The following is a 26,136-nucleotide window of genomic DNA, read 5'->3' as shown; positions in this document are numbered from 1 at the left end:
AACCATTAGCTAAGAGATCTGTTCCTGGAGAACAGCAGTGACCTTCTACCAAACCATGTGCTTGGGCGAATGTACACCACCGTCAAAATCACATACACGTATGCTGACCTCCCCCTCACCTCTTCACAACAGTCCTCAGAGCCCTCCGAGAGGCTGTCTGTCTCCTGGGTTATAACCCTCAGGCTGGCACCAATAAAAGTGTCCACTTCTTTCTTAGACTGACTACTGATTAGCCTTTTCATCCACACAGCTGCACGCCCATGCTTTTTAATAACATTTCGGTAGCTTCGCTGGAGCCTTCTGGATGCACGGACTCGTCCCCCACTCCCGCCAGGCCTGGGGGGCCAGGTGCAGAGCTGCCCCGCGGGGGCAATCAGCTTAGTAACAGAGCCTCTGGTCACTAAACCTGGGGCCGCCAGACAGGTTTTCGCCCTTCCTCCCGGGAGGTGAACTGCGGCGCCAGGCGTCTCACACCAAGGACCTGAGAAGCGTGCGCCCCGGCGCGACCCTCCGCTGGTGCCCCCACCCTCGTGCACCGCAGCCCCGCGGGCTCAAGCGCCCCGCCCCCAACCCAGCTGCCCTCCACCCCGTGCGCCCCGCCCCCGCAAGCCGGTGGGGCGACCTGATCCAGCGGCCCCACACCGCCACCTGGCGGCCTGGCCTGGGATGCGCGGAAGTGGTCCCCGCGTGGCCCCCAGGACGCACCGGACTCCGCGCGGCGGTGGCCTCGGGCGAGCCCGGTTCTCCCTCCGGCCTGCTTCCTCGCCCCGCTGGTTCTGGCCTCTGGCACAGCCCCGCCGCTGCATTGGGAGGCGTCCCGCCTCACCTCTTCACAACAGTCCTCAGAGCCCTCCGAGAGGCTGTCTGTCTCCTGGGTTATAACCCTCAGGCTGGCACCAATAAAAGTGTCCACTTCTTTCTTAGACTGACTACTGATTAGCCTTTTCATCCACACAGCTGCACGCCCATGCTTTTTAATAACATTTCGGTAGCTTCGCTGGAGCCTTCTGGATGCACGGACTCGTCCCCCACTCCCGCCAGGCCTGGGGGGCCAGGTGCAGAGCTGCCCCGCGGGGGCAATCAGCTTAGTAACAGAGCCTCTGGTCACTAAACCTGGGGCCGCCAGACAGGTTTTCGCCCTTCCTCCCGGGAGGTGAACTGCGGCGCCAGGCGTCTCACACCAAGGACCTGAGAAGCGTGCGCCCCGGCGCGACCCTCCGCTGGTGCCCCCACCCTCGTGCACCGCAGCCCCGCGGGCTCAAGCGCCCCGCCCCCAACCCAGCTGCCCTCCACCCCGTGCGCCCCGCCCCCGCAAGCCGGTGGGGCGACCTGATCCAGCGGCCCCACACCGCCACCTGGCGGCCTGGCCTGGGATGCGCGGAAGTGGTCCCCGCGTGGCCCCCAGGACGCACCGGACTCCGCGCGGCGGTGGCCTCGGGCGAGCCCGGTTCTCCCTCCGGCCTGCTTCCTCGCCCCGCTGGTTCTGGCCTCTGGCACAGCCCCGCCGCTGCATTGGGAGGCGTCCCGGAGAGCGCCCCAGAGAGCCCATGCCCGCTGGTGAATTAGCATCTCTGGCCCCTCCGCCCAGGGGGCTGCAGTTAGGGCTCTTAGGTTATAACCCCACTTCAGAGCTGAGGACACTGAGGCCCGGAGGGTGAAAATGCTGTCTGCATCCAGAGGAGGGGGTGTGAGCCCCGACTCCGCGCTGGGGGAGCAGGGGGCCCTGGGCCGGCCCTGCCAGGAACACAGAAAGTGCAGATGCGGTGGGGCAAGGCCTGGAGACCCCCCCCTTCCTTCTGGTGCCCAAATGAGGAGCCTGAGTCCGAGGATGTCACCCCCGCAACCTACTTCTCCGAATGTCTCCCTTCTTCCAGAAATCCCTGACATGCCCTCACCCTGAGTTTGCAGAGGCCCCCTCCCAGGGGACGGCCCCTCCCAGGGGACGGCCCCTCCCCTCGGCTCGGCTGCGGGTCCTTGGCCCAGCCAGGCATGGGGGCTACACCTGGCTTCCTCGCTGAGTCTGCCCTGGGAGGGGAGGGGCAGGACCGTGAGGGTGGGAGTACTCAGGTTCTTTCCAGGGTGTAGTCTGCAATGTTGGGGGGTCTTCGGTCCTTCCCCAAACTCCTGGGGGCCAGTTCTCAGGGCTGGGCTGGATGTGCAGGCCTGGTTGAATTGACAAGTGAAATTCTTGTCACCACCCTGCCCCAACACGTCCAAAAGAGGTTCAGTGCTGGCCTTCAGGCACAGCTGGATCCAAGTGCTCCAAGAACACCACTCTTTCGTGTTCTGTACTGGCCTCACTTTCAGCCAAGCTCTCGAGAAGCAGCAGTCTAGGTGGCCCTAGGCAGAAAAGCTGACCTCCTACCAGCCCCCAAACATGTACAGCTCCTTTCTGTGGAGTGCCCGCATCCCTCCCCTCCCCTCCCCTCCCGCACCCGGTCCCCGCACACTCCTTGCACCCTCTCTCTTCCTTAGCATGCCCCACCCTGCCACCACTGCTGCAGCAGCCACCACCGCCTGTCCCCCAGGAGTATAAGTATGCTCCAGCATCTCCCGTCTTCCAACAGGCCTCCTTCCACCTCCCCTCCCCACACAGCCTCTCCCAAGGTTACACGCGGCCCGGTCCCCAAGCCCATCCCCGCTCCCCACTCGCTCCCCACCCGGCACGATGCCAACTGCAGGACCCCCTGGCTTCCTTGGGCAGCTGCTCACCCCTCCCTGGCACCCCTTGTCCCCAGCCTGATGATTAACCTCGTCCTGGCCCCGAACCCTTCACGTGGCACCCCAGGGACTTTGCAGGCACACAAACTTTGCCACATGCCCCCTGCCCTGGACGACACTTCCGGACGCTGTGGTACTCTCCCTGGCCTTCCCCCTGCCACCGGTTCCCCACCTCAGCCCAAGCACCAGCCTCCATTCACCGGAACTGCGGGGCCCCCACCCTTCATCTGTCCAGCGCCAGGACGTGTCCACCCCCCTCCCAGCCATTGCCACCTACACCTTCCTCCTGGACACATCCCATCCAAGCCAGTCCCCACCTAGAAACACAGCTTCATTTTTTATCCATATTCACTTACTTCTGCGCCTTTACTGAGACATTGCGGATGCACGGTAAACTGCCCGTATTTCCAGCGTGCAATCTGAAATGTTCCGACGCTTGCACGCGCCACCACAATCAAGATCACAAACATCCCAGGACCCCAAAGATTCCTCACACCCTTTGCAAGCACTCCCCCCACCCCCCAGGCCACCCCAACGCTCTACATAAAGGGAACCCCACAGGGCCCTCTGGCCAGGCTGCATTCCCTCATCATCACCCCCATCACCCCGAGACTCATCGTGGCACCGAGTGGCCCCTCCCTGTAGGAACAGGCCAACATATCCCTTCACCTGTAGAGGGACAGTTAGGGTTCCTCCAGTTTTTAGCCATTTGAGATAAAGCTGCTATGAAAACTCGTGTACAATCTTTGCACGGACGGCGCTTCCTTTTCTCTTGGGTGAGAGCCCAGGAGTGCGCTGGCAGCGTGTGGGAGTGGACGTGGTCGTAACACACATCTCATTTCTGAAGAAACTGCCCAGGCATCCTGCAGCCCCGCAGCTCCCGGGTCCTCATCCTCCCGGCACTTGGCATGGCCAGTCTTTTCCTGATGGTGTGCTGCTGGCATCTCACTGTGCTTCTAATTTCCAAACAAGCAGACAAAGTGTGCTTGCCTTTCTCCCCAGCTGCACCAGCAGGAGAAGCCCTGTCCCCCACAACACACACATACACACCTCTGCCCAGGCTGCGGCCTCCGCTACGCCCTGCCGCCCGGTGGGCTCCTGGCCACCTCTTCCAGCCCAGGTCCGACCCCACCTGCAACGGCACCTGACCCTCTCGCTGGCACTTGCTGAACAAATACATTTTAGAAAAGAAATAGATCTGTGCAGGCCTGTTCTCCTCAAAAACATAGAGATTCTTGGGTTTCCCTGGTGGCACAGTGGTTGAGAGTCCGCCTGCCGATGCAAGGGACGCGGGTTCGCCCGCGTACCGCAAAAAAAAAAAAAAAAAAAAAAAAAAAAAAAAAAACAAAAAAAAACATAGAGATTCTGGCAGTTAGGACTTAAAGCCTGATGCAACCGCCTCAATAAGCAGCTATATTTGTTTGTAAGTAGGAATGTGACTTGTTTCCCTTGCGAGTCTCTGAAGGAAACAGGACACGTCCCCCTTGGGCTGGTCCTTCCTGGGCCAGGTGATCCAGAACCATCTGGAGGACAGACAGGCTGCCAGCCTGTCACTGAGGAAGGGGAGCTCGGAAAGGCTGCTTATGGACTGGGGCTAAGAGCACACCTCCACCGTGAGAGCATGCACTGGTTGAGCACTTGCTGTATGCAAGGCATGAAGGCTACGCAGGACTCGAAGGGGTCCCCAAAGCTGCTCAGATCGACAGAACATGAGACCAGAACAGCTGCCTTGTGGCCTCGGCTACCTGGACGGGCAGGGCTGAGGGACGCTGGGTGGACTGTTGTTTCTTTTAGATGAAGTTTTTTTGTTTTTTAATTGTTTTTAATGCTTTATTTGTTCAGCTGTAATAAGTCATTTTAAGACCTCTGTGTTCTCAGAGATGTTTTCTTTCTTTCCCTTCCTTCTCTCTCTCTCTCTCTCTCTCTCTCTCTCTCCCCCCCCCCCCCCGCCCGCCAGCCTCTCCCTCTCTCCCTCTCCCCCACCCTCTCTTTAGGCTGCATTGGGTCTTCGTTGCTACGCACGGGCTCGCTCTAGTTGCGGCGAGCGGGGGCTGCTCTTCGTTGCGGTGCGCGGGCTTCTCATTGCGGTGGCTTCTCTGGTTGCGGAGCACGGGCTCTAGGCACGCGGGCTTCAGTAGTCGTGGCGCACGGGCTCAGCTGCTCCGCGGCATGAGGGATCTTCCCGGACCAGGACTCTTAACCCGTGAACCCCTGCACTGGCAGGCGGATGCTTAACCACTGCGCCACCAGGGAAGTCCTCTTTTAGATAAAAGTTTACACTTGGAGACCACAGTGTGACAGAAAGGAAAACAAGTGAACTGTGGATAATCATAAGATTTGCCTTGATAACAGCATTCCCAGAAGATCACAAGCTGTCGCCTACTTAGCACACCTATCCCGAGACGCGCGCGTGCCTTCCCGCGTGGCACCAGGTCACCCGCCCAGGTGGAGCTGAGGCCCCACCCAGGGGGTCCAACGCTCAGCTCTGGAGTCTTTCCCCCGCGCTCTCCTGAGGTACGCTTCACACACGCTTAAAACACACAGATCTTACCTGCCAGCCTAACCTTTCACATGTGTTCACACCCATGTGACCACCGCCCGGATCCCGACGGCGCTTCCATCAGCCCAGAGGGCCCGGGGCCCCTCCAGCCTGGGGAACGCGCTCGGACGCCCGTCACAGCCGGGAGTTCGGCCCGCTCTCGAGCTACAGGCGAACGAACGGGGTCGGGCGAGTGGGGGCTTCCGCGGCGGGCTTCTCCCCGCGTAATTCTCAGGAGCTCGTGGGTACGTTACTGACCGCGTCATCAGTGCGTTCCTCTTACTCCCGGGTAGTATTTCACTGAACAAGTACCCTCTGGTTTGCCTGCACTCACCTTCCGATGGACACGTGGGCCGTGCCCATTTCACTCCATCGGTGAGCAGAGCCTCAGTGAGCGTCCTCGTAAGGTCTCGGGAGGACAAGGCACCCATTTCCGAGTAGATGAAGGGGGGTGGGACTGCGGGTCACGCATGTTTACGTTACCAGGGGTGACACGGTCTCCCGCGTGGTTCCACCACGTCACACACCGACAGCCTGTGTGAAGCTCCATCCACACACACACCACCGTCAACCTTTATCATCTGAGCCAACGTGGGCGAGGGGTGGGAATCTCACCGTGGTTTTGTGTTTCTCCGATGACCCGTAACGACGAGCACCTTTTCATCTGCCTGTTGGCTCACAGGCAGACCTCCCATAAAGTACCTGTTCAAGGGTCTCGCACGTTCTTTACCGAGTTGTCTTCTGACTGCTGAGCTGTGGAATTCTCTGTATATTCTGGACACAAGTCCTTTGCTGGGCGTATAGTTCGCAAATATTTTCTGGAAGTCTCTGGCTTTCCCTCTCACTGTCACAAGAGCATCTTTTGACGAGAGGAAGTTTGTAACTTTAAAGTCCAATTTTCCAATGTTTTCTCTGTGGTCTGTGCCTTCTATGCCCTTAGAAATCCCTGCCCACTCCCACGCCATGACGATCTCCGATGTTTTCTCCCAGAAGCTTTGCAGTTTTAGCCCCCGTTTTCAGGCCTGTGATCCATCTCGAAGTGATGCCTGTGGTGTGAGGGCTCACGTTCCCCCCCAACCCCCGTAGGGCATCTGGTCACACCAGAGAAAATCTAGTGACCATAACGTATGGATCCCTTTCTGGACTCTCTATTTTGTTCACGGATCCCGTCTTTACGCCAATACCATGCTGTCCTGATTATCGCAGCTCTACAGGAAGTCATGAGATCTAGGGCTGGAAATACTTCAATTTTGTTCTAGATTGTCTTGGCTATTCTAAGTCCTCTGCAGGTTCATGTAAGTTTCTAGAATCAGACTGTCAGTTTCTATGAAAATTGCTGGGATTCTGACCGGGACAGCATTGAATCAGTTGGGACAGAACCGCTATCTTCACAATACTGGGTCCCCTCCGTGGGTACAGCGAAATTTCTCCCTTTAGGTCTCCTTTCATCTCTCTAATTTCAGTGTAAAGATCTTAGACATCTTTAATTGTATGTATTCCCAGGTATCCCAATGTTTCTGGTGGGGGCGTTAACGCTATTTTTCCCACTTCCTAGCTTTTTGCTGCTGGCGTACGGGATCACGGTTGATTCTGGATACTGACTTTGCACCCCGGAATCTTACAAAACGCGCAAGCACCGGAACCGTTTCAGCGCCGTGCGTGTGGATTCTCTCGGGATTTCTGTGTACTCGACTGTGTCGCCTCAGGGTCCTGCCCTCACCTTCTTCCTCTCCGAACTTCAGGCCTCATTTCTCTCTCTCGCCTTCCTGCCCGACTGGGACCGCAGTTCCCTGGGGAATGGACGTGGTGAGAGCAGACGTCCTTGTCGTGGCCCTGGCCCACGCCCACAGCACTCTAACCCGAGCCCAAAGAGGTACGCGCGTCGGACTTCGGACAACAGATAAGGTGTTGCGCTGAGATGCTGAACAGCACCCGGCGCCCACAGGAGGGAGAAGTAACAGACAAAACGTGCACCTCGAGGCTGCCGGCCACGCTTCCGCCAGGTATCACCCCCGGCGAGCGTCAGCCTGTGCCTCGGCGAGGCCCCTGGCAGAACAACAGGGCCCGGGAGGACGTGCAGAGGAGCCAGAACTAAAGCTATCGCACCCGCAGAAACCCAAGCGCTGCTGCCCTTTGCTGACTGACCTAGCCTATTTCAGGCCAAGAACTTAGTGAGAACAAAGTATTAGTTGTGGTAGAAAGTCCAAGCATGACCTAATTAATCGACCACCCTGGGTGTTCTCATGCAGGGGCACGACTGGAAGCTGTGGCCCTGGTACCCCCTGCTCAGGCTCTGAAAATTCAGATTTAGTTTCTTTCATCATCCAAAATCACAGGCGTTACGGGTTCAACTGCAATTCCCCCCTCCCTAAAAGAAAAAGGAAAAGCTTATGCCGGGGTTCTGTGGCGGTCCGAACACTCCAGGACCTCAGAACGTGACCTTATTTGGACACAGGGTCTTCACAGAGGTCATCAAGTTCAAATGAGGTCACTAGCACGGGCCCTCATCCAAACGACTGGTATCCTGTGAAAAGGAGAAACTCAGACACAAAGACAGATGCACACACGGAGAAAACGCCACGGAAAGGTGAAGGGGCGATGCTTCTACGCCCCAAGGAACATCGAAGACGCCCGCGACCACCAGAAGCCGGGGGGCCAGGGCACGTCCTCCACCACCGCACTCGGAACCAACACGGCCCACACACCTGGGTCTCGACTTCAGCCTCCAGAACGGAGAGGACCAAAACCTGTGGTCTCAGCCGCCCGGTCCGCGGTGCTCTGTCACAGCGGCCCCAGGCGACTGACGCAACAGGTACCAGAATGAGACCGTAACTCGTAAATAAGCCCACAGATCGTGGGAGATCCGGCAAACTTGTCAAGATTAACGTGAAAGCTAGATGCCGAATCCCATCACGCCAACGACAGGGTCTGTGGCTCTCGAGAGGCCGAGTGCTGGCGGGGACTTAGGCGGCTAAGCCTCTGACGGGGGTGCCCCTCGGGAGCTATGGTTCATCAACGCCAACCTGTCACACTCACCACCAGATGGGGCGGGGCCTCCGGAGACCCCGCCCTCCCCGTCCAGGCAGGGGTCCACACCAGGGCTGGGGCCGCCCCCCGCCCCCGATCTCCCCCGCCCCTCGCCTTACCTTCCCTCTCCCAGGGGTGCCCCTGCGCCTCTGCACGGACGGGAGCCCGGCGTCCACGCTGCGCAAGTCCATCTGTGTCCAACGTGGGGAGCCCCAGGCTGAGGACAAGGCCTGAGCTCGGCTTCCGGGCCCTCGGACGTGACCCACCGGGTCCTAGTCTGGAGCACGCAGGTCCTGTCCTTGGAGGTGAGGCTATTTCTACCAGATTCGCTGGGTTTTAGACACTGATTCTAACAAGTAGCTCATAAATACACACCTCAGCGGAACCAGAGCTGAATCTCTGGCAGCAGAATCTACAACTGGAAGACTGGGAAAAACAGGCAAAACAAATACAGATAAATTTGTTTTTAATAAAGGAGTTAATTTTCTTTCAATCCTATATAAAACAATAGCAATTAAAAACTTCATTTTTGAAAGTAAAATATTTACATATGAACAAGTAACTGTGCAAAATTTACATGAAAAAATGGAAAGACAGGGATTTCCTAAAAGACAAAATAAAAGGTGTAACAGTTTTCAGGCGTTGATAAAAAATACTGATCAGCATTCAGTTCACGCGCGCGAATAAAGTCTAACGTGAGAATTCACACGGAGAAAGCCGAAGTATTTACAGTCATAAAAGTACTATCAATAGACAATTTAATACAATAACCTCTGAAAATATAAAGAACCAATTAGTATATTTGTAATAAAAAAATAGGTACAAAGAAGGGGCTTTTGCTCTGGACGTCTGTAAAGCGAGTCCACAGCTTGCATACAGCCTCTTAGCAAAATAATTATAGCTACATAGCCGTCCTCACGTTGTGTGCCAAAGGTTATGTACAATTACTGACAAAATACACCAACCAGTTTTCAACACTTGATTCACACTGAGAAACAGTCTTCTGATGATTCTTCTCAACTCTGATTTTATTTCATCTAAGTTTTTTCACTTTTAGCTAAAAAACAGTGCAAGTAAAATAGATTTATGCTGAAAAGGTTTTCATTTCTTTTAACTTTACAGCTTTACAAACGATAGCAAATAAAATGCATTTGTACAGATGCTGACCACACATTCAGAAGGAGCCGCGTCGCCGGGCCCCCGCGAAGCAGAAAGGGATGAGCCCCGAGGCGCAGGCAGACGGTGAGCTGCCTGCTCCTTGAGGGTCCTGAATGGAGGGCCGGGGAAGGAAGGGAGATAAATAGTCTAAAAAAATCAGTTTGCTTTGCCAACTGACTAATACAAAAATAAAATAAATGAAATGAGGTCATCGGCTGTAGACACACACCTCCGCAGTAAGTTGGGTTGAACTAAACCAAATGCACAAACGATGTAGAAACCGCTATGAGGTGACAGAGGGCAGCTACTTATTTGCTAAACGATTCCATCAGTTTTTATATATGGCTTGTTTGGCAAGAAGGCCACTCGATCAAAGATGAGTTAGGATTTAGTTGTCCTTTAAGAGTACCCGTGGGCCTCTTGTTCTCTGTTACAGAAACGTGTTTTCCTTCATACTGAAGAGGTGACTTAGAAACAGGCATAGAAAACTGCTCCATTGTAAAGAGGTGGCTGTTTTTAAACAATACCCCACTTGCTTGTTACAAAAAGGCGTGACCTGCAAATATAGAAAAAGTCCCAGGCGTCTCCGTCTAAGAGGCCGCGTCCGTGCTACTTAAGGAATGCTTTGTAGAGCAACAGTGAATGGCTTGTCTCACGTTCATTTTCTAAACAAAATATGAGGTCCCTGAGGTTGACCCGCGTGATCCTTTGTCGCGTGAACTGTCTGGGGGTTCCGACGCCGGAACTGCCTGGGACCGCTGAGCCTGGGCCCGAGCCCTGGTGACGAGAAAGGAGAAGACAGCCGAGTTAGTGGTGCGCAGAGGTGGGCAGGGCCCTCGGCGCTGGAAGGAAGGGGCAGGGCCAGGTGCCGCCCCAGGACCAACTCACGTTTCCCTACAGGTGTCCCAAGAAACCCTGGCTCTGGAGGAAGCCAGGCCTACTGCTGGAGCTGAAGTGCTTTACGAGTCCCTAACGGGGAGGGGTGAGAGCAGGGGGCACGCCGACCCTCCAGGACTGGTGCTCTCAGGCACGCGCTCGAGAACACTAACCCCGAGATTCCCCCCAGAGCTCAGACTCTGGCCCCTGGGGCACGAGGAAGGAAAAGGTGACGGCTCCTGCCCCAAGGGGACGGCAGAACAGCTCCGGGGCTTGTGGCTGGCGTCCCCGACCTCCAGGCGTCCAGGGACTCAGGTGTGCTGACGCTGTGCCCGCGGCGGCCGTGTCATCCCCGCTTCGCCGAAAAAGGCACACTTCCCGAGGCCGCAAGGTCTAGACTCCTGGGCTGGGCGGGCTGGTGGTGGTCGGCTGGCTGCGCCGAGGGCTCCACAGTCACCACGTCGTCCACGGCCTGGAGGGGGCTCCCTGCTTCCCGGGGCTGACAGCGGCGGTTCGGCCGGCCTGCACCGCTCGGCGCCCAGCCTGGTCGGCCCGCGGGGGATCCGGGCGACGGCTGGGGCTCTGACGCCTGCCTGCTTGGCACAGGCGGGGTTCCGGGCGCTCTCCTGCCGCGTCGCCGCCCCTCAGCAGCAGCGTCCCGTGGTTTCAGCACGTCACCACCGCCAACCGACACTCGTGGGCATGAACCACGCAACTCCCAACCGGAGAGTCCTCGGTTTTCCACTCGGAATGAACACTGAGTGTCTGTATTCTGATGGTTAAAGTCGCTCGTGTATATTTCAAGCGCAAACCTTACACTGGTATTTTTACAGCGTTTTCTCAAAGTTTAAGGTGGGAGCGATGAGCCCTATGATGCTGGAGGAGGCGGCAGCACAGCAAGCAGCCAGCAGGTGGCAGGTGAGGCTGGTCCCTCCTGGGCGCTCAGGGCAGCTCAGGGCACGCGCGCCCTTCTTCCACCGTTAACCGCGTGTTCCTTATTCCCCCCTTCAGACACCCTTAACCACCGGGGTCCCTCCTCCAGACCAGTCCTCTGGTGGCTACTTTTCTGTGTTTGGAACAACTATTTAGGTTTTCTTGGCAGTTTCCCCTGAGTCTCCATAACGGCCCTAAAGGAGCATTTTGTGAACAAGACAAACAGCGCCCCTCAAAGGGGGTGATGAAAGCACACAGTTTAGAGGAGCCAGGAGGAAAACGGGGTTCTGTCTCCGCAGCCGGAGAGCGGGCCTGCGCCGGGGGCCCTGCGGGCGTGAAGCCTCTGCACCACGGGGGAGCCTGCAGGCTGAGCCGAGGCCAGTGCCCGGCCAGACGGCTGGGGCGGGGCCGACAGGCGGGTGGGGGCGCCTCCAGGACAGACAGGGCGGCACCAGACCTGGGGGCTCGCGGAGAGCAAGCGCTCCCTCAGCCACGGGCCAGGTGTCTTCTGTGACACTTGCTACAACTCTGGGCCGCGTCTGACGTTCTTACTTTCAAAACAGTTCAACGGCCAAAACCAGCTGGGACAGGGGTGAGGGCTCCCTCCAGGCACAGCATTTGAAGCTGAAACTCAAGAAATCCCTGCAAGTAATATCTTAATGAGATCTTTTTTAGAAGTCAGAAGTGCTTCCAAACAATCCGGACGGCAAGCGTTAGCACAGCCCACAGCCAGGGCTCCGGGGCCGGGACCACACCGGCCCCACTCCGCACGTCTCAGGCTCCGAAGGTCACGACGCTGCCACGCGTCACGGTTCTACGGACTTGAATAAGAAGCCTATGTGCTCAAAGCCATCCTACTTGACCACTCAAATGACTTCTGATTTCAGGGGGTGAGTGCCATCCTTTGATCGTACGGCCCTGGGGTGTCCCGGCCAGAGAAGGCGGTCACAGGAAGCCAGCGCCCAGCCTGCGGGCGCGAGGACCAGTCTGGCCCAGAGCCCCGTGCGGGAAGCCTGGGGAAGCGGCCCTCGGGCACGGCGGCCGAGCGACCAGCAGGGACCTCAGATGACAGAAAACTGCGGGGCAGGGCAGGTGCCGGGGTCCACCTTCAACAACATTCACACTCCAGCAAAGAGGCCGATTCGGTGTGTTTTGTTTTGTATTTGCAGGCACTGGGGTGGAAACAAAGCGACCGTGGACACACGGTTTACATTCTCCCGGAGGCCAGCTTCCTCCCTGAAAGTGCTGTGTGACCATTCATCACGTCCTGTCACAGGACTGTTGAGAGGATTCATGAAAGGAGGCTGGTATCTCCTTTGAAGGCAATCTTTCCACTGTCAAAAACACCACAACCAACCTGACAGGCAACAAACACTCAAGGTGAAAACCAAACGAAAACAATCACCTCCGTCCCAACCCCACCTGGCTCGCGGGGTCACTTCGCCGGGGCCCCCAGGGCCGTGCACGACCAGCGGTGGCAGCCGGTGCAGCTTCAGACCTGCCGTGGCCGCTGGCCCAGTCGGCGGAGAGCACCAGCCCCTCGGGGACTGTCTCGGGGGGACTCGCACCACGGGGGCCTCGTTGCCGCTCCCCCCAGAGCCCCCTCGACAACAGTGAGAGGTCTGTGCCCACGAAAGGGCACCTCTAACCCGCGTGATGTCCCTGCGTCCCAGACGGCGAGTGACGAGGTCACGGCGCCAACAGCACAGGCCCCCCGCCAGCTTGCTCTGCCCCTCTTCGTGCCGGCGCGGTCCTCACACTTGTCCATGAAACGGAGCCCACGCCCAGCACAGGCAGATGGAGGGCGCTGTGAAACGCAGCAGCGACGGAGCCCCTCAGGCACTCGGCTCAGAACAAGGGCCACTCGCAGGAGGCTGAAGACAAGCTCACCCCGGTACCTCCCATCGTCTCCCCAAGAACCGTCCAGAACAGGGAGGGAAACACAGACCTACCCGGGGCACGGCATCCGCACAACATGAGGATGGGGCCCGGACCCCACGCGGAACGATGCTCCTGGGCGGGGCCCCCAGTGCCTCCATGAGGCCAAGCACCAGAGACAGAGCAGGGAGGGGGGGCTCCCGCCAGAGCGGGCCTGGGGGGCCTAAAAGCGCACAGCTTCTGAGATGAGTCCTTTGAAACTGGGCAGCGGCGGCGGGCAAAGAAGTAAGGGGGGGAATGCAGGGTCCAGCAGGCACAGGGCCTCGCCACCAAAGGACACTCAGCTCTCCTCACCCTCGGACAGACACCTGCGAAGCCACCGGGCTCTGCAGAACTGTCAGGAGAGGGCACCATCGGACGGCGAATCTTGTCAACACCCAAACCATGAAAATGCACAAGAGGAAGAGAAGCAGGTCCACAAAGAACCAATGCAAAATATCAGAAGATGAAACTCCACACGTATCAGAGACAAACTCAGTCTGGAAAAACAAGAAAACTGTGAGACAACGCTTTCAACAAAAACAAATGTACTTAACATTTGAGGATATGAAAATCACCTTGAATCAAAACCTCAAAACTTAGGGGGAAAATGGATTGAAAACCAGAAAGAAATGAGAGTTGAATTGACACAAGAAAGAAATGAGAAAAAAGGACAAAACTATCTCAGAAATTAATATAAACTGTAAGGTGCTCAGGGGAGAAAAGACTCGAATAAAAATGTAGTAAGAGGCAAAGAAGAAAGGCAGAAAAACAAGAGAATAAAAATGAGACAAAAAACAAAAATGAAAGGGCCAGGGAAAAAAAACAGGGGAAAAGGAAGACAACCAAAGGAGAACATGTACTCAATCATCAGAGCCCCCAGAGAAGGAAGACAAATGCACAGGCAGAGGTTAATACTCAAACTATAATCCAAGGAAGCTTTCAAGAAACAGAAAAAAAACAAACCTACGCACTGAAAGGGCATGTGGGCGCCTGGGAAAATGAACCCATAAAAATCAACTTCGACAGAGCCTCATAAAACTGTCAGCTTTCCAAGATAAAGAAAAGGCCTCCAGGTAAAACGAGAAAATAAACCATCAAGACAAGAGAATTAACCTGGCATCAGGCTTCCCCAAACCAACACAGAAAGCAATGGAACAGCACTGAAAAATCACTGAAAGCAAGTGTGAACCAACATTTTTATATCCAGCCTAACTGTCCTCCACACATCAAGGCCACAGAAAAACCGTTTCAACCTGCAAAACATCAGGGGACTCTGCACCTGAGCTTCACGAAGGCTCAGCCACAGGCAGGGGTCGTCCCAACAAGGGAAGAGCAGGGAAACCTCAGAAAAACGCAGAAATAAGCATTTATAATATATAAACGCGCAGCTGGCGCTACAGCAGAGGTGTGGAAGAGGCTGGGAAACATCAAGTGCTGTGACAACGTAGAAATGATGTAACAAAGCACGGAAGGGAAAGGGAAGGGGACACAACAGGCTCCGGATGCAGTGTGGCCACCAGGGAGCCGAGGAGAACGCGGACGCAACCCGAACAGGAAACATACGTGAAAACCTGGGGCTGAAGACACCCAGAAACGCTTACATACAAAAGTAACCACTAGAGCACAGTTACAAACCTTCCTAAACACCAACAAAAATCTTAATTAAGGAGCAAAGACTACACATCTCACCAAAAAAACACAGCAACTGTAAAAAATACACATCATCATAAAATACTGTGACAGAGTCACAACCCACTTTGTCAGCTATATCAATACAGATGACAGGCTTAACTCACCCGTGACAGGAAAACGCTTTTCGACTGGACTCAGAAAACAAGACCCCGCCCTGTGCTCTACACAAGAGACATACCTAAAGGAAGGGCTGCAATTCAAGCAGAACGGAGGTTTTCCAGGCTGATGCAAACAGGAGAGCAGGGGTAACGGCCCTGACGGAGGACGAAGGAGACATCAAGCCCACTGGGCAAAGGCAGACACTTTTCAATGGTAAATATCACAACTCACGGTGAACATGTAACACTTACGGATTATTTACGTACCAAATAACACAGCAACCCCCATACAAAACAGAAACCGCAGGAGACGCAAGGAGATAAAGACAGAAACACAAGGACTTCCCTGGTGGCTCAGTTGTTAAGAATCCGCCTGCCAACGCAGGGGACACGGGTTCGATCGAGCCCTGGTCCGGGAAGATCCCCCATGCCGCGGAGCAACTAAGCCCGGGCGCCACAACTACTGAGCCTGCACTCTAGAGCCCGCGACCCACAACTGCTGAGCCCACGCGCCACAACTACTGAAGCCCGCGCGCCCAGAGCCCGTGCTCCGCGACAAGAGAAGCCACCGCAGTGAGAAGCCCACGCACCGCAACGAAGAGTAGCCCCCGCTCGCCGCAACTAGAGAAAGCCCGCGTGCAGCAACGAAGACCCAAAGCAGCCTAAAATAAATAATAAATAAATGAATTTATTTAAAAAAAAAAAAAAAAAAAAAGACAAAAACACACTAACGCCGGAAAGCTCTGGGACACCACATCCAGCACAAAACACAGCACGTGGACAAAAATAAGCAAAGACACGGTGGGCGTAATCGGTAAGGTGCACCCCATATAAACCCAGCAAGTCCTGCACCTCGCCTAAGAAGACGCCTTGCTCTCAAGCACCCACAGCACACTCACCGAAACTGAGCATCCCTGTTGCAAAACTACGAACTGTGGCAACACACGCCGGGAGGCTGTGGGGAGACGGGCCCTCTCCTTCACCACCGGCGGGCGCGAACTGGCACGACCCTCCAGAGGGGAGCTCGGCGATTCCTAACGAAAGGACCGACCCACTTACCTTCGCCCCACAACACACACCCCCAAGAATGCGGCACCGTCCGTGCACAAGGTGCACAAGGGAGGGGGTCGCCCGAGACACGTGGGTGCGGAGACGCGCGCCGCTTGCCGTGAAGAATGGGGAGCATCGCCACGCAACGGCACGGAGCGCGCGCCAGAAAACGCGAAGTGAAAACGGCCCGCTGCAGAAGGGTGCCGACATTACGCTCCCTCAAGAGCGAGGCGGAGATCGCAAAACACACGCTCGTGTCTGGGGGAGGAGACGGCACCGCTGCGCGCAGTCTTTTGTACAGCTCTGGCTCCGAGAACCCCCAAAGTAAACCACCAAACGCAGGTGGGGGGCGGGGGGCCACACCGGAGGACGGACAGAGCAGAAGAGCCCAGCTGTGCCGCTCGGAGGGACACGGCCCGCTGAGGGGCAGCAGGAAAGGGCTCATCTAGGCAACTCTGCGGCACTGAGGGTGCGGAACTCGGGGGCGCTGCAGGGCTACGCACAGAAGAACTGGGCAGACACATGCTGCTCTGGATAGTCAGAGTAGCGTGTCGCGTCCTTCTCACGGGGCTTAGCCGTTCTGGATCTCCTTTCTATCTGCAAAGTGGGGTGGGACAAACAGCAAACCCACCGTGACGATGAGAGTCAGGCCTCCCACGTGGGACGCGGGACGGTTTGGAGGGCCTGTCACCTCAGGCTGGACCCACCGCCTTCAGTACAGACACAGAAAACACAGGTGGGGTGGTGCACGTCTCCCCAGCTGTACCCCCGAGGGGGCTGGAGCAAGACACCCAGGGGCCCGAGCACACCGGTGCCCAGACCCGGTCCCTACACACACGTCCCAACAAAAAGAACCGCGGCTCTGTGGAGACACGGTCGATTCCACTGTTAGGGCAGGAAAAATATAAGGTAAGCCTGGAACATCTGTGACGTGAGAGAGTAAGAACCCTTCAGGAGGTGACAGTTTACGTCAACAGGACAGAGGAGCCCAACTGAAGGGCTCGCAAGGACCAAGCAGGGCTGGCAGAATTCCAGCCAGCGAACGGGGGACAGAGGAGGAGGAGAGCCTGTCAGCCTGCGGTCACCGAACACGGGAAGCAGTGGTGCCAATGAGGAGAAACAAGAGGGAACGGTCCCTCAGCATTTCCCACAAGACACTTTCATTACAAAGGGACACAGATTTTCCAGCGGAGATGCCTGCGACCCCCCTAGAACCAAGTGTTCAAAGTGATCACTCGCAGCGGGACACGCAGATGTCAACGTACCTCCTGATAAGACGCGCGGAGGACACGGGATCACTGGTGCGGCATCCTAGCCAAATTACATAACCTGGGTTTCATCAAGAGGAAACCTCAGATGAGCCCAAATTATGAGACCTTCTACCAAATAACCGACACACACTCTTCAAAGTGTCAAGATCAGGAAAGACAGGGAAAGACAGAGGACCCGTCATAGACCAGAGGAGGCTACAGAGACACGGTGACCAAATGCCAGGAGGGGTACTGGATGGGATCCTACAACTTCAGTGGAGAATGGTTAACAATCAAATACAGAGAAAACATTTGCAAAAGACATACCTGGTGAAAAAAAAAAAAAACGACTCATCCAAACTATACAAAGAACTCTGAAAACTCAACAACAAGCAAACAAACAACCCAATTTTTTAAAGGGATCAACTATCTTAAAAGACCCCTCACCAAGGAAGCAGCACATGAAGAGATGCTCCACACCATGCACCAGGGAAATGCAAATTAAAGCAATGAGGTACCACTACGCGCCTATTAGGACGGCCAAAGCCCAGAACACCGACACCATCAAATGCTGGCGAGGGCGTGAAGCAACAGGAACTCTCATTCGTAACTGACGGGAATGCAAACTGGAGCAGCCACTCTGGAGGACAGTCTGGCAGTTTTTTACAAAACTAAACATACTCTCACCATACAAACCAGCAATTGTGCTCCTTGGTATTTACCCAAAGGAGCTGAAAACTCATGGCCACACAAAAGCCTGCCCACGGGTATTTATAGCAGCTTTATTCACAGTGGCCAAAACTCGGAAGTAACCAAGATGTCCTTCAGCAGGTGACGGATAAATAAACTGTGGTGCATCCAGACACTGGAATATTATTCAGCCTTGAAAAGAGAGAAATGAGGTACCAAGCCACGAGAGGACACGGAGGAACCTTAAATGCATTTTACTAACTGAAAGAAGCCAATCTGAACAGGCTACAGACTGTATGATTCCAACCTCTAAGACACTCTGGAAAAGACAAAACGATGGAGACAGTAAAAGGATCAGGGGTTGCCAGGGGCTGGGGGGAGGGAGGGATGAACAGATGAAGCACAGAGGATGTTTAGGGCCGTGAAACTACTCTGTATGAGACTGTAAAGGTGGATACAGGCCATCATACATGCGTCCAAACCCACAGAATGTGCAACACTGAGAGGGAACCCGAATGTAAACTGTGGACTCTGGGGGCGATGAAGCGCCCGTGCAGGTTCATCGACTGTAACGAACGCAGCATCTGGTGGGGGGCGTGGATGACGCGGGAGGCTGTGCAGGTGTGAGGGGAGCGGGGGAGGCGTACGGGAACTCTCTGCACTTTCCACTCAATTTGGCCGTGAATCTCAAACTGCTCTAAAATATAAAGTTTCTTAACTTAAAATTAAATTCTGAAAGACCAAATTAAACAAGGTCTTTAGTCAGTAGTATCACACCAATGACACACATTAGGGTAAGCTGAGTGAGGGATATACAGAAACTCTCTTTACTCTTCGTGTAACTTTGCTGCAAGTCTAAAATTAGTTCACAATCATTTTTTTTTAAAGACACACCCGAAAGAAATAATCCTAAACTAAAAAAAGAAAAAGAGAAATTAAGCCTTAGCTCTGATGCAGAAAGGCATAGGAAGGACTTTTTAAATTCCGGATTTCGTGTTAACTGTCACGCGTGTAACTCACAAGTAACCCTGAAGACCAAAATCGGGCACACCCAGCAACGCACGAAGCCACGCCGCAGACCTCTGGCGACGTGCACCCCCCCCACCGTCTCCTCAAGGGGCCCCCTCACCCCACACTCCTCCCCACGCTCACACCCTCCCTGTCAGTACGGAAATACACGTTCTTTCTCTCTTCTTTAGGAAACGCCTAAGGCAGAAGTTAATCAACATGCCTTTCCCACGAGCCCTCCCCTCCCAGCACAGGGACCCCAGCGGCCAGAGTGGTTCGGGGACTGGTTACATTGAGCCAAAAAAAACAAACAAACCAACAAATATATTGAGAATAACGGAAACTCACGTTCTCTCTGTCTGCGAAGGGATTCGAAAGTAAGGAAAGGAAGAAGACTAGGAGAAGCCCTGAGGTCCTAGACTAGAATCTCAGCATCAACTGGAACGCACAGGGTTGTTCCAGATACAGAAAGGGGCACACATGCACGTACGCGCACACGCGCCTGTACACATACATACGTTCCAGGCTCTGACTGCTGGGGGCCTGGAGCAGGGACCCCCGTAGCGATCGGCACACACAGTGCTCAGATACTGGTCTCTAAATACCACCCTCCACCGCAAGGAAGCAGGCTCCTGGGCGCCACTGCGGGTGAGGGCAGGGGAAGCACAAGAGGCACCTGGACACCTCTCACACTTACAGGACGAGGGCAACGTTTCAAAAGGATATAGGAAACAGCTTGAAGAAGCTTCCACTGACCAAATCTAGAAATAACGAGAGCATTGATTACAACCCTCTGAATACAGCAGGAATCCATGCGTCCATACACAGTGATGAACGAATGCATGAATGAATGAGGACGGAGGGAGGGAGGGAGGGAGGGAAGCTCTTCTTCACAGCAGAAGGCAACCAGTAAATGTGGAAGGCGTGATGGAAACAGAGCATCATAACCTGGCCCCCAGCCTGGCGGTCCTGACGCAGCGGCAGTCATGCAAGGGTGCTAAGGCTGGGCGAGGTGTGATGGGAACAGAGTACCTGCGTGATCCTGGAGTACCTCCTTACACAATACTAATAAACGCTAAGGGACTAACTGACGACACAGTGGAGAGAGCTGCTTTCTCAGCCAGGCAAGTTAACCAGGTGATCAAGGCTAAGATCACCTAGTGACGCCAAGGGTCATCCTACAGAACAAGAGACCTGCCCTCTTCAACACTGTCGGGAACGGGGAGACTGGGAAGAGGTTCACGCCACAAGCTAGCTGGACACCGCACACGCCTGGATCAAAGAGAAACCAGGACAGGCGGTGAAGTGGGAGCAGGTCTGGGGACCCTGGGGCATCAGGGCTGATTTCCCGATGCGGGGGGCGGGTGCAGTAGTAACACAAGAGAACGTCCAGCGTTGTCAGCATTTAGGGGTGATGGAACATCCCACACGCGTACTTGTGTGTGTAAAGAGGGGGTGATGAAATAAAGGTGGTAAAATGTTCAGAATTAAGAATCTGGAGTTTTTTATACTGTTCTTACAACTTTTCTATAGGTTTGAAACTACTCTAAATCAAAAGCAAAACATTTTGAAAAACATTAATCGGTATATTCTGGGAAGAAGATGCCAGAGGCGTCAAAGTTTTTTTTTTAATCTTCCCAAAGGCCATATAAAACACAGAGCAACTAGAAAGCAAAACCAAATGCCAGCCGACAATATTTACAACCAAACTGGTGAAGATGAACCACAAGCAGTCACAAGCCTATCTCAAAACTGTGCAGGAAAAGCAGCGGGGCACCTGCGAGGCCCGAAAGCTCCCAGGAGCCAGCAGGTGTTCACCAGGAAGAGTGGCAGGTTCACTGGAGAGCAGCAGCTACAGCCAGGAGTTCTCGCCTCTCAACAGCAGCCTCGCCACTAGGAACTCTGCCTCCGACCTGCCCGGGCCCCACGGCACAGGGCCTCACACAGAAGAGAACCTGCGAGGAGTGAAACTGAAGCTGAGCAGGACGAGGACAATGGAGACAAAAAGGTCCAGGTAAGAGTCAGGGAGCAGCAGAGCCTGACATCTCAGACAGCAAGCTCGTCACCACGTGGAAACAACGGGAAGAGGGGCTCAGTGAAGCTGGCAAACCTTCACACCACTTCCTCCTAAAGGTTCAAGACGGCAAAATTCACATAAAAGTGAACCACAGAAAGGTCAAATCGCAGACAAGCTGCCCTAGGAAAAAAAGAGAATAAGGAGCAGAATAACATCCCTACAGATGATCAAAAACACCTGGAAGGGGGCTTCCCTGGTGGTGCAGTGGTTGAGAGTCCGCCTGCCGATGAAGGGGACACGGGTTCGTGCCCCGGTCCGGGAGGATCCCACATGCCGCAGAGCAGCTGGGCCCGTGAGCCGTGGCCGCTGAGCCTGCACGTCCGGAGCCTGTGCTCCGCAACGGGAGAGGCCACAGCAGTGAGAGGCCCACATAACTGCAAAAAACAAAACAAAACAAAACAAACAAACAAAAAAACACCCGAAAGACATAATCAAAAAGAGATCAAAACTGTTATGTTCTATTTCCAAACAAGCTACATAAAAGACACTGAGAAAAAGATAAAAAGCATGAAAGAATAACATAAATCAGAATCAGCGAAACTCAGAAATGAGGTGACAAAGTCAAGGAAAAATTAGAAATAAAAAAAAATTTCACTTGAGAAATGTGAAGACTACACTAAAAAGAACACAAGAGCAAATAAACGTAACAAATGATACCTTAAGAAGGAATGAGCAGAGCGAGAGAATAAACAGTATACAACTTTTTAAAGGAGAGATTGAAAGGATTAAAGGGAAAAGGACAAATACTGATGGCAGATACAAAAGATGCAACATATGAGTAACAGGAATCTCTGAAGAGGAAAACAAAAGCAAAGAAAGCATTAAAGAAAATGTTCCTGAATACAAAAAGGTTTAACTGCACGTTGAAAGAACACAACCTCTCCCTGAGAACGACGACCCAAGACAGCCAATTCCAAGTAAAATGCTGGGCTTTAAGGGAAAAGAATTCTGTGGGCATCTTTGGGCAGAAAGCACACATGAAAACACAAGAGAAATAAAATGAGGTTATCATCAGACTAACAGAAACCTTTCCTACCAGGAAAAAAATTATCTAGTGTAACTATTTACTCACGATAGAGTCTCAGGGAAAGAAAACGTGAGCCACGGATTTTCTAGCTATCAAAACCGTCATCAACATGCACAAATGTGGGGAACGCAGCCTCCGTGAAACATTCCAAAAGAATCCAACAGAGAAGGAGATTCAGAAAACCAAACGACTAAACAGACATCCACACAGACTTGTGATTAGCATTAAACATAAAGTTACTTATGGAACTAAGATGAAGGGTCCAGGGAGAGAGGACAGCATGAAACAGCCACGTGATGTAACCAAAACACATGCATGAGTGACAGTCCTCGCTGGAGTGCAGCCCACCCGACACTCTCCCTCCCAGCATCCGGCCAAGTCGCCAAAGGCCCTTCCCCGGGAGTAAGGATCATACCCTATGTAAGACCCGCCCCAACCAAGCCTAAAACCTGCACAGGGAAGGCAAGTCTGCAGGGTGAGCCCCACTGGGTGAGGGAGCTCAGAAACATCATGGGATTTCCACAAACGCTACTGAACACCAAAGTGAGACATAAGACACACAAGTTCAAGATGAGCAGCCAGGAGCTGAACTAAAACAAGAGTCAATACTCTTCAGAGGATGATGACATGTCACCCACGAAATCCGGCATCCGAGCAACAACGACTAGACATGCAGAGAGAAGGGAAACTGTGACCCACGGTCAAAGGAAAAAGCAGTCGACAGAGACTGAATCGAGACGCCCCAGATGTCGGACTTGAGAAAACCATTAGGGCGACTTTTACAAGTAGGTTCAAAGAATGTTGGGAAAATGTGGCCTCAGTAAGTGAGCAGACAGGGAAATCTCAGCAAAGAATCAGCAGCCATAAAAAAGACTTAAGTGGAAATCCCAGAACTGCAGATGACATCAACAAATGAAAACTTCACTGGACAGACTGCAGAGCTGACTGGAGAAGACAGGGAATCTGAAGACAGATCAGTAGAAATGATCCAGTCCGAACAGAGAAAGAAGCGATTAAAGGAGGACAAATACAGACTCAGAGACCCACGGGGCAATATCAAAAGATCTAACAGAGGTATAACTGGGAATCCCAAGAGAAAAAGACTGAGACAGAGGAAGTTTTGAAGAAATAAAGGCCAAAGTGTCGCAAATTTGAGGAAAACTACTGACCTACAGATCCAAGAAGCTCAGAGAAGCCCAAGCAGAGTGACTAGCAAGAGAACCAAGTCTAAACACCACAGACGAACTTCTAAGAAGTAAGACGATCACCTCAAAACAGCCGGAGAAGTGACACACGTGACAGACAGGAAACAAGGACTGAAATCACAGCGGGGCCCTGAATACGGTGGATCAGCGTCCTTAAGGACAACGACGGTCACACGTTTACAGCTGTTTTCAGGTCTAAGAGTAAGAGCTCTGCAATTTTGCAAAACACACTGGGAAATCTCCCATCTTTTTTGTGATCTGGAACAAGATAACATGTCTAAATGAGAATAGGAGTTTCCTTGGAAAAGAGAAAGAGACCAGCAGTTAAGACAGGATTCAAGGAGTAGAGGAAAAACCTGAAGGATGGCTAAAATTCTTACAATCACTTATCCCTGTTAGTCGGTCATTCTATAAAACTAAGTGATGTATATCCGGATTTGCTCGGCTTATTCAAGAATGTGAGAGAAAATTAACCTTAAGTTAAAAAAACAGAGCTGAAAGAAAAAAAAAAAAAAAAAAGCCTGTCAACATTCAGGGAAAACTTCATTCAAGCTTTTGAGGGTGAAATACAACCATTTTCAGGTAAACAAAAGCTGAAAGAATCCATCACCAGCAGACTGCACTACAAGAAACGCTAAATGCTGTCCTTCAAGCCAAAGGGAAATACCGCCGATGGAAGCCTGGAACTTGGGGAAGGAACGAAAAACACCAGAAATGGTAAACGAGCAGGTAAATATAAAAAACGATGTTTTCTTTCTTCCTGTGATTTACTTATAAAACAACGGGCAGTTTAAAGAAAAAAATAACAATACTTTAAAGTTGGGTTTGTAATTACATATAAAGATATGACAGCAAACAAAACAAGAAACTAACAAAATTTGGACAAACAGAAACAGGCAACAACCTTCCTTCATGCCAACCCCACTACTCACGGAGAACAGTCAGCCCCACAAAGGTCAGTCCTCTGACAGAATCTCCCCATATTCTCTTCAAAGTCAGTCTAAATCTCATCAAGCTCAAAACAAGCTACAGTGATCAAACTTCCTCATGCAAAGAACTTCTTGCTCACATGATATCCACAAAGAGGTTGATGTGAATATAAAGTATCGAATGTACCGAGAAAACAAGTATTCCAAGGGCGGTGAGACAACATGTGCACGAACAACAGCGCGTTCTCGGCGTGCCTGACCCCCTGAGGAGGTGGGCAGGACGCAGATGCCCGAGGCCCTTCCAGCCCCCGTCCCTGCGTCCGTGCGGTACCTCTGCTCCCGGTCCCGGTCCCGGAGAGTCCACTTTCCTCTTTTTCCTGGGCCCGATGGCAGCTAGTGCTGTGAGGTTGGCGTCTCGCTGCCTCATCTGTGCCAGTTCTTGTTGCTGCATCTTTGTTTTGAAAAGGAAACAGGGACTGTCATTTCACGCACATTTTTTATTACTACGAAAGTAATACGTAGACACCAAAGGGTTTTCTCAATTTTCCTAAATTAAAATTTAATTTGACTCTTTTTTTTAAACAGCGAGCATATTTTGCAATCAGAAAAACAGTAAAGCAACAGATGCTCATCTTAAAAAGCTCAGAAAATATGAGCAAATTTTGAGAGTACAGAGACTGGATTGCACCAAATGAGAAATGACCTTGAGGTTTAAAAGCACAGGAAAACACTTTTGCAAACATCATAAATTGCTACAGGAAGGCCTATTGTGCAGAGATACCATTGCTTTCTCAGCCTCTCTCTCTCTCCTGTTAGGTGCTGAGGCTGAATACAAACATACTTCCAAGTGTGCAGTGTAGATTCTTGGACTGAAAAAGCTTACCTCCTTTGCCTTCTGTTTCAACCTTAACTGTTCTGGATCTTCTTGTCTGGATCGAGACTATTTTCAAACAGGTAAAAAAGAAAGATAAGTTGTGACCTAACCGTTCATCACCTGACAAATATGTTATCTTATTCGCGACATAATGACATCTAAGTCACGTGACAGAATGCATTATATTTTTAAATGTTTACAGCTAACAGATGAAAATTTATCATCATGAAAATCAATACCATTTGGACGTAAGAACCACGCCATGGTCTGATGTGACGTGAGGACGGTGGGCCAGGGCAGCCCGCAGGGCTCCGGGCTCAGTCAAGGGACCTGCCCCACGTGCTGGGTGACCTGCTGACGTCCGAGGCTTCCCGCCCCGGCTCTGCTCCTAACCCCGGGCACGTGTCATCGAGGCCAGCCCCAAACCCTGCTCCAGCTCCTGGAAACCCCGCTCCAGCTCCTGGAAACCCCAAGGGTGTCTGCAGGCGCCCAGGGTGGAGAGGGGAAAACCGAGTGAAGCACAAGCACTTGCCTTCGCTGCCCGCATCAGGATCTCTCTCTCCTGTTCGTCCTTTCTCTGCTTCTCAATTTGATCGAGCTGTTCAAAAAATTTGAGCTGAGCCCGGACGTCACTTGCCTGCTCGTATCTGTCATCGTCCTAGAAAAAAGTGAAAGGACTGTTTGTCCCGAACTTGGGAACCCAGACGGACAGTCCGCGCCCCGCTTCCCGCCTCCCTTGGCCCACTCGCCAGGCGGGCGCGCAGGCCCAAGCCCCTCTCGTCTCCGACAGACTCTGCTTCTGAAGTGCTCTGGACGCGCACACGCCACCTCGGGTAAGTCATCCGGGGGCTCACAGGCAGTTTCCATCTTATACACTTTGGTATCATTTGACTTTTTTAAGTCACCTTTAAAATTTTTTTCTAATAGCATAAAAAGTATTCTTAAAGCAAAGTGGCCACGGGCTTGTACTTCAAACGCTGCTCAGGCAGCGCCTGGCCGCTCCACGGTGCCCCTGAAAGAGGGTTTGCGTGACTGAAGAGGAAGGCGGACGCCGCCCTGAAC

The 26,136-nt window shown here is 53.1% G+C and overlaps 1 protein-coding gene across 1 annotated transcript in view; it reads right to left on the bottom strand.

Annotated features, from left to right (window-relative positions):
• Positions 1 to 8,813: 8,813 nt before the first annotated feature.
• TAF4 (TATA-box binding protein associated factor 4) overlaps positions 8,814 to 26,136 on the bottom strand; it is a 73,226-nt gene continuing 55,903 nt past the window's right edge. The window contains exons 12-15 of the mRNA XM_024128514.3: positions 25,607 to 25,732; positions 25,084 to 25,140; positions 24,532 to 24,651; positions 8,814 to 10,222 (exon numbers count right to left, since the gene is read on the bottom strand). Coding sequence (XP_023984282.1) covers positions 10,055 to 10,222; positions 24,532 to 24,651; positions 25,084 to 25,140; positions 25,607 to 25,732 — 471 coding nt within the window. The 3' untranslated portion in view covers positions 8,814 to 10,054. The remainder of the gene's footprint in view (positions 10,223 to 24,531; positions 24,652 to 25,083; positions 25,141 to 25,606; positions 25,733 to 26,136) is intronic.

This window comes from Physeter macrocephalus, chromosome 14, assembly GCF_002837175.3.
Source record: "Physeter macrocephalus isolate SW-GA chromosome 14, ASM283717v5, whole genome shotgun sequence".
NCBI lineage: Eukaryota > Metazoa > Chordata > Mammalia > Artiodactyla > Physeteridae > Physeter > Physeter macrocephalus.
The sequence above is the reverse complement of the archived record's forward strand: the minus strand, read 5'-3'. Positions and strand labels throughout refer to the sequence as shown.